The sequence below is a fragment of the Zeus faber genome, assembly GCF_960531495.2.
Source record: "Zeus faber genome assembly, chromosome: 22".
Classification (NCBI taxonomy): domain Eukaryota; kingdom Metazoa; phylum Chordata; class Actinopteri; order Zeiformes; family Zeidae; genus Zeus; species Zeus faber.
In genome coordinates, this window is record NC_137209.1 from 5,325,530 (window position 1) to 5,340,698 (window position 15,169).

A 15,169-nucleotide genomic window follows, 5' to 3' on the forward strand; every position below is an offset into this window, starting at 1 on the left:
TCTCACAGACGGTCTTGAGTGGACAGAGCAGAGGTGGAGGTCCAGTCGTTGTTTTGAATTGATTATTTGTGGTGTTTGTGATGAGACATAAGTGGCATTTTCTTTTCCTGCATTTTATCATTCCTTACAAATAGCGTCGTCCCAAATTCACGGTACATTTTGCTCAATTTCACAGAACTAGGTTCTCAAAAGTAACAGATTTTGCGGATTTAAAAAAAGGCAAATACGTCATTTCATGGCAATGATTAAATTAAACTTTTTTTCAGCGCACACAGTCGGGCCGAAACCCTTTTCATCACACACAGTGTGTTGCATCCCAGTGTTATTGTTGTTCAAACGGGGTTCACTCTACAGTGTTAAAATCGTTTCGTATACATTTGCTGAAGAAATGGCAGATCAGAGCGTGGACATAACCACGGCTCCTTTTATCGGAATGCGTGACTGAATGTGTTGCAGTTCTTCTAAGGACTTCCTGCCGCTGATTCCGGCTCCATCGTCACGGAAACACAAACCGGCTGCACGGGCGGGGTAATCTGTGCGACTTGGCACGGTAGCTCTTTGGTGCTTCACGGCCATGAATTTGGTAGGGCCCTAAATAGGAGTCATGTCTAAATGTTCATATTGTGGACAGGCACAGGACTGAGAGTAGTCCCACTAGTCAGGTGTTAAGGTGAACCAAACAAACATGCACCCCACATGAATGGAATATAAACTTTATTATTTATGAATGCATGCATAGTCATTCAAGCTCTAATTGACAGGTTAACTTCTACTTGGCAGAAACATCTTAGATTACATTATTAAGTCGTAGCAATAGAGACTATTCCATTAATTCTGAAAGCGTGCTGGATTGGATAATTTCTCAGTGTATTTCATTTTCTTAGCTTCTACGCCATATGGGTATGGAGGTTTGCCTCGGGGCGACTCCGCCCTTGCAGGGGATGAAGTAGGAGCTTTCCTTCAAGCACTCAGGAGTGAGCTTCAGACACATGAAACAGAACTCGATCTGGCACCGGGGGCAGATGATGTTCTTGCAGCCGCTCCGGTCGTGCTCCACCTTCTGGCCGCACGTGGGGCAGGCTCTGATGGAGGGGCAGGTGTGGACCCCCTCCACCGCGGGGAGCGTGGTCATCCCGCAGCTCTTCAGAATGGCAAGGTCGAGGTTGACGCAGCCGTGGTTGTCGCAGCGGTCTGAGCGCGGCGCGCGCCCTTTCCACGGCTTCAGACACTGCCAGCAGAACTGCCTCATTAGCTTCTTGTCCGCCACGCAAAGAGTGCACTGGACACAGAGATTGCCCAGGTTCTCTCTCTCCACATAGGTTTTGCACCCGGGACACTATTTAGGGATGAGGTCAGAAGTAAGAATATACAAAATAAAAGTATAGTGAAGTATGAAAGTGCAGTTTTATATCAGAAAGTGTTGAAAGGGGAATACAGTAACCAACATCCACAGCTCTTGTTATCTTTTCTTTCAACAGGTCGCTTCGCTTAAGGGTGGCACACAAGAAGGACACTCACCGCTTTAAATTCGCAAAATTGTGTGGCAGCCAGACGGGCCATGTTTTCTTCAAAGTGCTGCATCTCTTCAGCTGTCAAAACAGCCAGGCGACGGACCTCTTGATAAGGCCACTCCTTGTTGCATTTCTGCAAAGTGCCCTCCTTTAGGGCAGGGCACTTGAATTTATACTGGCCCTGGAGTGACAGAGAAGGCAACGTGTCATTACCACCCAACGCGTCAGGAGTTCCGTGCTGACAGTTTTTTTACTGCTGGACAATCCCGAACCCTGGACTTCACAACAAATCTGCTCAGCGTATTTAGCTGTTGCAAGCTGAGAGTTCCCAACCTGCAACCTCTAGTTCTACCTGAAAATCCAAGGCTGCTCCTATGTAGATGTTGTCACAGTCAAAGTGTGAGGTTTGACCTTTTTTGGGGGCGTTAAGTGAGGTTCAGTGATGCCGCCAGGTAACCCTCTCAAGTTGCGAGATGACGGCAGCTGTTCTTTAACATACATTTCAGTTTTGCATCTCTTTTGTATGAAGGAAGTATTTTAATTTTTTGCACAAACGTCCTGATTTTAAACAAAGGCGTCATAATGGTTTCACAAAACATCACGAATTGTACATTATCTGGGTCATTGAATCATTTAATACCGCCTCCCATAGCTCCATATTAAATGGCCCCTCATGTTGTTTCCCGGGGGAATTTACTGATGACCCTTCCGCTTATTCCGGTAAGCCAAGACAATCGGGCTCCTTGGTCCCGCCTGATCCCACCTGGTCGAGCAAGCTGCGGCACCAGGCCGTCAGGGACTCGGGGGTGACGGCGTGACCGCAGGACATCTCCGCCCTCTGCGCCAGGTCTCCATCTTCCGGGGCTGAGGGTCCCAACAGAGACAGGTGAAGGAGAAAATAGGATTTGGGGGCAAAACTATTTGACAACATCAAATCGTCATTTCGTTCAGGAAATGTTCGAGGTCACATTTTCCTTCGCAAACAAGACATGACACAGTCTAGGACAGGGGTGGGCAAACTACGGCCCGTTGGTCTTTTTAATCCGGCCCACCGAAGATTGGTACAGAATTCATAATTATGACTGCATTAATTTGACCTTGACCTGTAATGCCTGGCGTGACTTGATTTTGCGAAACCCGAGCTACTCTCTGTTATTACTCTGCTACTACTCTGAAGCCATCTGCAACAATGAGTGGGCCAAAGAAAAGAAAAGTCGACAGTGAGTGCCGAGTGTTTAATAAGGAATGGACAACTAAATACTTTTTGACTGAAATCCGGTCAAAGGCTGCATGTCTTATTTGCCAAGAAACTATTGCGGTTTTAAAGAAATACAACATCAGCCCTCACTTTTCCACCAAGCGTGCTTATTACGCTAACAACCAATCAACGCATAACGGACGGCTACCGCTCAGAGGTTGGCAGCTGGCTTGCAAGCTCAGCAAAACACCTTTATCCGACAAACTGTCATCCAAGAATCAAGCACGAAGGCAAGTTATTTGCTGGCATTCAAATTGGCAAAAGCCAGCAAGCCTTTCTCCGAAAGGGAGTTTCTCAAAGAGTGCATGGTAGAGACAGCAGGTATCTTGTGTCCTGAGAGCAAGAACAGATTTGAAAAAATGAGCTTATCACGCAGGACAGCGACTCGCCGTGGTGAACTAATTGACGAAGAGTTAGCATCGCTCGCTAAACAAAAAAGCGAAGCCATTTACATTATATTCTTTGGCACTGGAGGAAAGCAATGACATAAAGGACACCGCTACGCTTTTAATTTTTATCAGAGGGATTAATGACAATCTTGAGATAACGGAGGAGTTTTTTGCCGTGGAATCCCTAAAAGGGAAAACACGGGGAGAGGACTTGTATGACAGTGTGTCGGCGGTCATCAGAGGCACAAGCTACCTTGGAGTACGCTCGCCAACGTTACCACAGATGGATGGCCAAATCTGACGGGAAAAAACGTCGGACTGCTCAAAAGAATCCAGGGGAGGGTGAAAGAGGACAACCCTGAGCAGGAGGTCATTTTCCTACACTGCATAATTCACTGTGTAAATCCAGATTGCAGCTTGACCACGTGGTGAAGCCAGTTGTAAAACTTGTTAACTTTATTCGAGCGAGGGGACTTCACCATCGTGAGTTTATTAAGTTTCTTGAAGAAACTGACGCTGATCACAGGGACTTGCTTTACCATTCTGATGTCCGCTGGTTGAGTTTGGGGAAAGTATGTCAACGAGTGTGGGAGCTCAAACAGGAGATTATCTCATTTTTGGAGCTACTTGAGAACGCTGACAAGTTTCCTGAGCCGAGTGACACAGATTGGATTTGTGATTTAGCTTTTGCTGCGGACATACTGACCCATGAATGAGCTGAACGTGCAGCCAAATTTCCAAACATCCAGAAGATGGCACAGAGGATGCTGCTGTTGTTTGGCTCTACGTATGTGCGTGAACAGACTTTTAGTGTGATTAACACCAACAAAGCACCCCACAGATCCTAGCTGAGTGATGAACACCTCAGATCTGTTCTGAGAATTGCCACAACAAAACTAACGCCAGACTCCGATGCACTGGCAAAAATGGGTGATCACTAACACTGTTCCCACTAAAAGGTAAGCGTATTAACACTGTAATGCTTTCTTTCTGTTTATGTTTGATATGTATGCATCTTGTGTTGACCCGGCCCGTCTGTCAGATTTTAAAAGTCAATGTGGCCCCTGAGCCAAAAAGTTTGCCCACCCCTGGTCTCGGAGGAGTTACAGAATGAATGGGTTTATGGGTGGAAAAAACTGATGACATTCGGTTAAATGCAAGGTTGGAGAATAATAACAAACAGTCAAAAGAGATGGAGAGAATTCCTGTTTTCTTAAAGGTACAAAACATGTCTCCCCTTCTTAGTGTGTGTCTTATTTGGATTCGACAACTTTGGTTGCTTTTCGTTACTCACGAAGCGGATCCAGGTCATCTGGTCTGTCGACGAATTTCAGAGTGCTGTCACTGGGGTCGTATGCCTTCTCGTGCTCTGAACTCATGTTTAAATCCTCGCAGGAGCTTCTTGCAGCCTTTTCGACGCCGTTTGTATGAGGTTCAGGAAACGGGACTAGAACACAGGCACGCTGCGCCTGTCGCCACAACTTTTTGTTTTATCTAATCGGTATCGCTTTCACTTTCTAAAAGGACAATGACTCATGGATTTCCAATAAACCACATGAAATCATAGCTCGAAACTTAAGGATTATAATGCATCTATTTATTTATTTATTCTCTGAAGTATTATTATTATTATTATAAGTAGTAGTAGTAATATTATTATTATTATTATTGAAAATAATAATAACATTGTTATTTTTTATTAGTATTATTATAATAATTATTATTATTATTATTATTGGTTGTAGTAGTAGAAATATTATGATTATTGATCATATGAATTATAATAAGAACAAAATTATTGTTTTTGTTATTATTAGTATTATAAGTAGACGTAGTAGTCGTAATATTATTATTGATGATGATGATGATGATGATAATAATAATTGTAACATTGTTGTTTAATTATTATTATTATTACTTGTAGTAGTATTAGTAGTAGTAGTGCAGCAGTACTAGTAATACTATTATTATTGATGATAATAATAATAAAATAATAATCATAATAATCATAATAATCATAAAAAAACAATGTTGTTGTTGTTATTGTTATTATTATTATTATTATTATTATTAATAATAATAATAATAATAATAATAATACTATTATTAAAATTATTAGTGGTACAGTCCGTAGGGCTTGTTCCCCTATTGATATTGTTCATAGAACATCCTCAGAATTTTTAAATCTAAAACTATCTGATACTTAGTCAGATACTTTTAGCCGTGTTGGACATAGTATTTCGGCGTGAAATGCATTGGACCCTATGATATTGATCAAATGTGGTCGGTTTTGCATTAATATCTGCTACGTATGTGGATTGATTTGAATGAAACTTCAACCACGAGGTGTTTGTGACATACCTATCAAACAAATACAAACTGCCTGGACCACTAATAACATTGTTGTTTGCTTGTTCTTGTTCTTGTTCTTGTTCTTGTTCTTGTTCTTGTTCTTGTTCTTGTTCTTCTTCTTCTTCTTCTTCTTCTTCTTCTTAGTAGTATTAGTAGTAGTAGTGGTGGTGGTGGTAGTTGTAATATTATTATTGATGATTTCTATCTTGTCTCTTGTATGTATGCGTCTTAACAAACTGCAAACTGAAAGTTACAAGTCCTAGGTGCTTGGGCGTGGTACAATTCCGATAAGAAGAGCAACAGTATTTACAGGGGATTTCCATAACCCTGTTACTGGGTAGAAAATGACCACCACTGACAGAAACAGCAGAAGGCTCATGACTCACACAGTATGAACAAAAAGCAAAACATAATCCACCCTCTCAAAATATTTGATCAATTTCAATTCTTTGTCATATCTTTCCTGCGCTTTTGTCTCTTTAGTTTTTACCCTAATAAATAAAGTGATAAAGTCTGTTATCCAATGGGTTCCCCCAAACTTTTTATTTATGACAAGGCCCCCCATCTCCTCGAGAACCCTTTTCGTATCCCGTTCAAGACAAAACAACATAGACATGAATAACATCAGATTATTTCCAGTTGAAAATGAGAAAATATTTATGGGGGGCGGGGGCAGACAGAAAGAATGTAAAAAAAAGAAAATAAATAAACGCTTATGGTTTTCCACAAGCGGTGAAAGTGAAAGTGATGGAGCGCACTTAACACGGCGGAGTCCCACACACGGTCGCTCTCCTTCGGAAACCGCCGCCGCCGAGCTGCTGCGAAATGGGTAAAATCTACCAGGTGACGGTGATCGGGCTGAAGGGGGAGAAGTTCACCGTGGACCTGTGCAACACGGAGGAGCAGATGAGGAGCATGACCGTGCTGCAGCTCAAGCAGAAGATCGCCGAGAGACTCCCGGGGAACGCCGGTACGCGTCGCGCACCTTCACCCGTTCGGTATTCCACATACACGCACAGGTCCCGCTCTGTCGTAGGCTCGGCAATAACACCACCGTGAAATGCGCTCCGTCAATAAAGTGTGAACGGACTTGATTTGGTGCGAGAACCCGACAAAAGTTGGAACAAGTCACGCAAAACGTACTGACGTTGAATAGAAACTGGACTGGGATACGGCTAATGGTGCGTTCAAGTGACCTCGGAAAACGTGGTTGATATTGTTTTGTTTTGTTTTGTCTTGTTTTGTTAGTGTGATGTATATATGATGATTGGGTCGATAAATCTTTATCCTGTTTCCACGCCCAGGGTCCGATGTGGAGACCATCCGGTTGATCTTCACGAGCAAGATGCTGGAAGGAGGTTTGCTGTCGTCCTACGGGGTGCAGCACCTGTCCATCATCCAGATGGTGATTAGGGTTCCTGGGGGGCTGTGATGGCCGAGGATGCGTCCGTCAAGCGGCTCCATCGAGCCGCTCAAGTTCTGTCGTTTTGGCGACGTTCGTTCGACGTGTTTGCCCGTCCCCTCTGTCTTCCGACTTTCTGAAGTATTCAAGATTCAAGACTCAAGATTCAAGATTCAAGACTCAAGATTTTAATTCGTCGCTTACATATACATACCTTCAAGTTCAAGTTCAAGTTCAAGTTCAAGAGATTATTTGTCACATACATATACATACGGGCATACATATATGCAGTGAAATGTCATGACACCTGGTGATTACGCACAATAAGCTCTATAAGCTCTAAAAATACTAAAACATACCAAAATGTGCGTAATACATATATGCAGTGAAATTGGAAGTTTGGAACCTATTGGAACCTGACTTCAATAAACGTTGCACTACAAGTGCTTAACAGTATGTTGTAATTTGGTTTGGTATGGGTTATAATAATTGTAAAAATGTTGTTGTTATTGTTATAACAATTGTTATTATTTGTAGTAGTAGTAATGTTATTATTATTATTATTATTATTATTATTATTATTATTATTATTATTATTATTATTATTATTATTATTATTATTATTATTGCTGTTGTTGTTGTTGATATTGTTTCTTAAATATTTCCTTCTGTATGAAATGCACGATCTCTTGCACGACCCAATGAGGGCTGATGTGTTCAATTCGAAACTGTAAGTATATTCTCCACCAGAATCTTGACGCGTGAGACGTGAGACGCGACCATGCGCGAAGGGCGAGAGAAACAGGGTCGCAAAAGAGAACAAACAAGCGTCTCTGCGATTGAAACAAGGGCTAAGGTAATGTTTTATGTTCGTCTCGTTCGATACATTCGGGCCCACAGCGCCGAGCCACGATTCATTTGATTGATTGAGATGATTTTATTTATTTGTTTTTATTGATTCCATTGATAAAACACAGATGCGGGTGCGTTGTCGACGCACCCAGTGTGTTGTTGTTGAGTGAAAAGTCCTTGTTTTTAGAGAGGAAATCAGAAAGAGAAAGTAAAGCCAGCAATAGAAACTTAGTACCTACATCGTGTCATTCTTCCTTGCCATTTACTGTACTTACATTTACCCAATTCATTTTAATGTAAATTTAAATAAATACTGGTCGATAAATGATCCATTTCATTATAATGCGGAGAGGCGCTCGCATCTGCCCGAGTCGCGAACCACGGCGGTGCAATTTGAACGGATCATTTCATCGTTTTACTTCAAATAAAAACAGTAAATAAATAACTTAAGCATGATGTATTTATTCTTCGAAAACATGACATGTTGCTGAACAGAAGGATGATGCTGCTGCGAACGGCGGAGGCAGCCCGGAGCGCTTCACTCAGCCCGGGGAAGAAAGACGCTCAACTTCCTTTCTGGAAACGGTCAGTTGATCAAGATGCTGTATTTTAGGATATTTCACCCGTCACCACCAAGTGCATCTCTGCCAATACTGTCCGTGGCACTAAAAAATGGCGCATATCTCTTTTCTGTCCTTTTCGTGTATTATAAATGATCATAACCTAAATATAAGTTTCCTATGTGGTTTGATTCAAAGGACAACAATGTGGTGCGCCGTCAGAAAAAAAAGCAATCTACGAACTATTCAGACTCTCAAGGTATAGTGTTTGATTTAAAGTATGAAAAATTGTATTAGTTATTCAGTTTATATCCAATATTAAAGCCTCTCCCCCCGCAGTGTGTTACCACGGCTTGAGAAACCAAGGAGCAACTTGCTATCTCAACAGTGTGCTGCAAGTTCTGTTCATGACCAAAGATTTCAGAGAGGCTGTGGAGAAGTATGTTTTGTTTTCTATCTTTGCATTGTGCAGGGTGGTTTTTCCCCTGAACTCTGATCCCATGTTAATTCTATGTTTCTCTGCTGCATTTTACAATGTTGATCTTTACTACTGAACTTTCAAATGTGCACCATTTGAAAGGTTTCAAGATTCAAGATTCAAGATTCCAGATTTTTATTTGTCACATACATATACATACTTTCATACATATTTGCAGTGAAATGTAATAATGTTTTTTTGGCGTACATTATGATAAAAAAAGGCAGCTGCCGTGAATTCGATAAAGAAGTGAAGCCAGTTGTTGCCAGTAAACTGTTGATATGGATGAACATCCAAAAAGAACAATGGAGAAATATCCCCACCAACGTTGCAGTTTTGAATGAAATTCAAAGAAATGTGTCTAGTGTTACCCTCCCAAAACAGATGATCTTATGGATTACCACTTTAACCTTAAACGCAGTAGTTTGATATCAGCTCTTGTCAAGGTTAAACTTCTAATCACACGTATATATATTTGTTACTGTAGATACTGCCATGACAATCCTCACACAACGCATATCGACTCTGAGCTTAACATCTTGTTTGACACGCTCAAGAGACACACAACAGAAACGCATGCCATCACAAGAAGACTGGGGATCCAAAAAGGTGGGTGAAAATCAAAATATTAAAGGATAGGTTCGCTATTTCTCAACCTATGCCTTAAGACTTGAATTTCCCCTTCGGGGGATAAATAATGTACTATCTTATCCTATCTTATTAAAGTGTTGGGTTTCATCATTTATAACAGATTATAACAACCTCGCACAATGCTTGACTATTGAGAAACTTACCACTCTGCTGCAAGTGCTTCAATACAGTTCAATGGGAAAAACGTTTAAGTCCTAAATAAAAACAACCGATCTACTTTTTGAAAACGTGAAACTCACATTGTGGTCCCACATACTGTACCTTGGTGTATATTTCAAACATATTTTGAATATTGTGAGCTTTTCAAGAAGGCCTGGGTGGAAAAAAGTGGAACCCATCCTTTCACAAAGTAACAGTAGGCCTGCGTTGTGAGTCAATCAACCGTCTTTGATCGACCGTCCAAAGTAACAACTAATGCACTTTTCAGTCTACAAGCAACAAGATGCAGCCGAGTATTTTGAAAAGATTCTGAGTAATTCCAGCCTGGAGGCGTCTCGGGTAGGTCCTCGATTTTACGCGGCAAATATTTAAGTACGCAGTTACAAACAGAAACGCCGCTCGTTTGACCACGTTGTGCTTTGTCTGTTCACAGATCTTCCATGGCAAATTAATCCACAGCATCGTTTGTTGTGGCTGCAACCAAAGAACTGATACAGAAGGTGGATTTTGGAGTCTGCAGCTTCCAATTAAGGATGGCTCAAACTACAGTGTCGTATGTGGCTATAGAAACACATATACTGTATAACATATTTAAACAACCATGTACAAACAAAAGTTGGAGTACCACTGGCAAAGAATCACTGGAAACATAAGCAAAGTAAATTTGTGTAATAATTATTACGCTTCTTACAGGTGGATGGTTTGGAGGCATTTTTCAGTCCATCGCGAGTCTTTGGAGATGACCAACTGTATTGTAACCACTGTGAGGCCAAAGCAGATGCAAGCTTTGTAAGAACATTTCTAATTTGAAAAACTATAAGAAACTTGAAGGTAATATGTGTCTGATGTTGTATAAATGAATAACGATGACAATATTACACTCACTGGTTTTTCCAATGAGTAAATGCCGGTCAAAACACGCAGACTTTGTTCACTTTTCTGTTCATGATCACAGAGATAGGAAGCACTGAAACAGTTTCGGCGGTGGACATCCATGAGGTCATGCAACCGAAACAATGAGCAGCAAACGTATATAGCTGTACAAACCTTCTGAAGGTTTGGGGGTCGTTCTAAATACAGTGAGTTACGAGCCGTCGTTGTGAGTTACGAGGAGCGAGCTTCAGGTACGCCGCCGCTAGTTGGCGTGGCGAGCGAATCCAGCCAGCATCCCGCGTCTTACTCGTTCACCTTACGTGGTGACCTGACCGTGGAAGCATCTCTTTTGTGTTTTGTGCTCGCGATTTGTGCGTTTTGTGCAGTTATTTTGCCCCAAAAAAAAATCTAACCAGGGGTCCGAAGAAAGTTAGTGCCGAGAAGACGAAGAAGCGGATGATGTCGATTGAATTAAAGCATGAAATCATAGAAAAACGTGAGCGAGGTGTGCGTGTGATGGAATTGGCGATTTTTTTTGAGTTAAGCGAAAGTGAAGTGAACAAAAAAATTGAAATAAATGGTAGCAATTAAGTTCAGCAAAAAAGTGTAGCAACAAACGAAAGCGACTGAAAAAGCACGAAACAAACTCTTCCAACCTCCTCCGCCTGTCTCCTCCAGCCTCCACCTCCGCCAGCATCTTCCGTTAGTCCAAGTCGTCTGATCTCCAAGGTAAATTTACTTTATAAAACCAGTTTATTTCTTTACATTCTCTCTTATTACGTTTTATTACGTTTTTATACAATATTTGTTATTTAGAAAAAACATTTTGTTTATTTAAGAACACGTAACAAAAAAAAATTTGGGGTGTTTTTTGGCGGGGCTGGAACGGATTAATGGAATTACAATTAATTTCAATGGGGAAAATTGATTCGCTATACGAGCAGATTGAATTACGAGCTCTGTCACGGAACGAATCGAACTCGTAAGTCAAAGTGCCACTGCATTCCAAACAACTTGCCACGGTATGTATGATCTTAACTGGACATGAAGGAAATGTCATTGGATTGGCAGCAGTTTATACGTTGTGTCACTTTGAGGACACGTAGCTCAAGGGGGCGGGAGGGAGCAGAGCAGAGAGGTCTGGCCTCGGTCAGGGGTCAATGCGGAAGAGGAGGAGACGCGATTGCCAATGTGGGTGTAGTTCCTCTGGCTTCTACTAGGACTCCTTTGTTACTGATCGCCCCTTTAAAACAGAAATTAATGAATATTTTCAACTATATAAAATATGAATGTGTGATCTAATGTAGGATGGGGTGAAGCCTCCCACCGGGAACCCTTTCCTTGACTCTTGTCGTTGAAGGGGGGACCTATTATGCTTTTCCGTATTTTCTGGCATATATAATGTTACTATGTCGGTTCATATTAGAAGTGTCAAATAATGAGGTAAACCGATGCCAATGTAAAGTGGAGTCTTCAATCCGCTCTGAACCATCGCTTTTCAGTGTTTTCTTCTACTCTGCATGAGCTGACGTCAGCTCGTCACAGATTTCTTTATATGGTCACCGGCTCCATCCCATCCGCTCTCTTTCTCTTTCTCCAAATAAAACAAACAAAAAAAAAAAATGGTGTGTTTTTATTGTAGATGTATTTATTTATTTTATTTTATTTTCCAATGTTTACATGAAACAAAAAAAAAAATCCCAGCGTCCAAGACTCCCGGCGCGTCGGGGTGCATATGCGTGTCCGGCCACAAGCTTTGAGAACACGGCAGCCAAAGTCGGAACAAACTTTTAAATTCGACCTTGTAGATCTAATATGTGGGAAGATTCCGCAACGGGATTGTTTATTCCTCTTATTTCGCTTCTTTCTTGCCTCAAATACGTTCGGAAACAGTTTTTAGTGGACTGATAAGGTGAAATCGGTGAAAGTTTACCGACTCCAGAACATGCTGGAGTTTATGCACATTGACTTGGGCATGCCTTGGTGGGGCGCCATCGTCGCAGGTAAGGTAAACAATCTATTAGCAGGTTTCTTACCCGTTGCTTGAAGTGCTTGAATTTCATCCTCAGAAATTGAAGTACCGCAATACCTTGAAAATAGCCCCTTTTGTGCTGAGCCTTAAAAAAAAAAAAAACACGCTCATTAAAACCTGCAATTCCTCCTGGTTTTGTTATTCAAATCCTTAGGTAATGAAAAAAAAATCCCGGATCGCTTTTACGACATAGATTATGCCAGGGAAATGTTAATTCAATCCAGCATGGTTGGAAATAGACGCTTATAATAGTAGGTGACAATGAGATTAATAATAGATATGTTGGGGTATACTATTAGATATACTAATAAAATAATAAACAATGAGACTCAAATTATATTTTGATTAATAAAGATCACATTGAAAATTTACTCTATTTGTTTTGCATGAAGACCTTGAAAATTCAAAGAAATAATGCCTTAAAAGAGTAGTCCTCGAATTTCATTTTATAATGCAAGAATGAACCTAAACCATTTCAGATTTGTGTCATCAATTTAGACTTCACGGTCATTCCGCAGCTAATGATTAAGGATAAGGATATTCGATTCGGCCCAGATACAATTTAAGAACCTTTACAGAGGCATGTACTACGTACAAGGACGCAACGCAAACCTTTTTATTATAATTATTATTATTTTTTTAATTATACATAGAGGTTTGTATGATCCCTTGAAACTTAATAGTTCCGACTCCTCCCAAAATGATCAACATGCAGTTTCTACAGCCCAAATGAGTTCATTTTCAATGTGGGCTTTTTGCATTCACTCACTACTTAATTACAAAAGAAAAAAGGAAATTTAACCCATGGGAGAATTGTATTGTGTTCATTATTTCCTGCAGTTTGTGTTTCTTCATATTCTCTCTGCCTGTTTTCCGCTCTGGCCTCCTCCTCTCACACAGGAACGCTGCTGGCGCGCCTGGCCTTGTTTCCGGTCATCGTGAAGGGCCAGAGGGAAGCGGCCAAGCTGAACAACGTGCTGCCCCAGATGACCAAGCTCACCACCAGGATGACGGAGGCCAAACAGAGCGGAAACAAATTTGAATGTGAGTGTTCAATACACAATGTTGATGTTCAATTGGACTTGTACAATATACCTCCTCATAATCTCATTAGACTTTTTAAACAGTCAGCAATATGCAGTCAAGATGAGGATTAATTTGAATAAACAATACAAATAAACCTAAATGTAAACAATAAAGAATAAAAATGGCTATTACAATAACCTTCCGATAGACAATGCGATCAACCTAGAATCATCAAAAATAATAAAATAAGCCTAGAAATAAAATAAGCAGGAATAAAAATCAATATACACATACCTAGAATTTACTAGATAGGAAACCCTAACACCCTAACTGTATTTTCCAATGGACAAAAACCATAAACAACAAAATAAAACCTAAGAATTATAATAATAAAAGAAAAATTGGTAAATATACAGTACGACATAGCTGAAGAACAAATAAATATCCAATTAAAACCGACACACTAAAATGAAATAAATCAAACAATAACAGAAAAACAATTTAAATAAAACAACCTAATCTAACCTAAAATTAACAATAAAATATGCCTATCAATCAGCAACCACCAATGAAGTCTCATAATATACAATTAACCTAATAACCTAATAAACAATGGAAATATACATAACCTAAAAAACACTTTACATTGTGGTGGTTGTGCAATATTTGTAAATATATATAAAGGGATAAAACATTTTTTAAATAGGATAGTACTTTATCGATGCTGTTAATGTACTCTCTTAATGTTTTTAGTGTTATTTTCTCAATATTTTCTTAGGTGCAGTGATTTAGTCAACGATATCGTCCTGTGGAGCTTATATGAAATATCGCGTGCGCGCACCGGCCGTCATCGGCAAATGGTTATCGCTCATTGTTGAGGTCTTTGGATGAAAAACAAATGTGGTCTTTGTCCGTGTCGCCACTTCACTGGTTTCTCTTTGCGCTGTTGTTTCCGTGTCGCAGTCGCCAAGGCGTACACAGATCTGATCATGTTCCAGAAGAAGCACAACGTAAACCCCCTCTGTGGTTTTCTGGTTCCTTTGGTTCAGGTTGGTCTGTCCCCGACAATGTTTTCATCATTGACTGTTTGGAATACCGAAGCTGATGAATGGAAATAAATAAATAAAATGTGTAGTTTCTTGAAGACATTGATGTGTTGATGAAGAAGGAGTCTCCGCTGACGCTGACTTGATTAAAATACTTCGTTTATTACAAAGAACAGCATCAAATCAGACTTGCCATGGATATCTGGGAGAGAAGGGAGCCAATGCAGTCGCTCCCGAATGGAGCAAAACACTTGTCTTTTATACTTGCACAGAGATAACTTAACCCATCTGGTCACAATACATAGGTCACAGTTCAGTACCTGTCTGACATAAATCTACGCACATTCCACTTCCCTTCTTACAGGGGCCTCCTCCACATTCTTTCTCATAGGGATCTCTAAATAGACACTCTACTGTTGACGGTCTCCGTATATTAATGGAAGCACTTCACCACCCCAACCCTTCTAGACACCTCATATCCCCCCCTTCGAGACTACGCAAAGTCTCGGAAGAGAGAAGACAATCTAGACAGGAAAATTCTCTCACGGTCCCTCCGCCCCAGGCAACCACCTATTGTACT

The 15,169-nt window shown here is 40.7% G+C and overlaps 2 protein-coding genes across 2 annotated transcripts; one reads left to right on the forward strand and one right to left on the reverse strand.

The window, feature by feature from the left end:
• Positions 1-880: 880 nt before the first annotated feature.
• Positions 881-4,537, reverse strand: LOC307247073 (E3 ubiquitin-protein ligase-like; the record flags this gene model as incomplete). Its single annotated transcript, XM_080023138.1, has 4 exons — positions 881-1,336; positions 1,519-1,692; positions 2,275-2,375; positions 4,453-4,537. 4 exons carry the CDS (start codon positions 4,535-4,537, stop codon positions 881-883), a joined length of 816 nt encoding a protein of 271 aa, XP_079879264.1.
• A 1,798-nt stretch (positions 4,538-6,335) lies between these two features.
• LOC307246825 (uncharacterized protein) lies at positions 6,336-6,953 on the forward strand (the record flags this gene model as incomplete). Its single annotated transcript, XM_080022851.1, has 2 exons — positions 6,336-6,480; positions 6,815-6,953. 2 exons carry the CDS (start codon positions 6,336-6,338, stop codon positions 6,940-6,942), a joined length of 273 nt encoding a protein of 90 aa, XP_079878977.1. The 3' UTR covers positions 6,943-6,953.
• Positions 6,954-15,169: the final 8,216 nt, after the last annotated feature.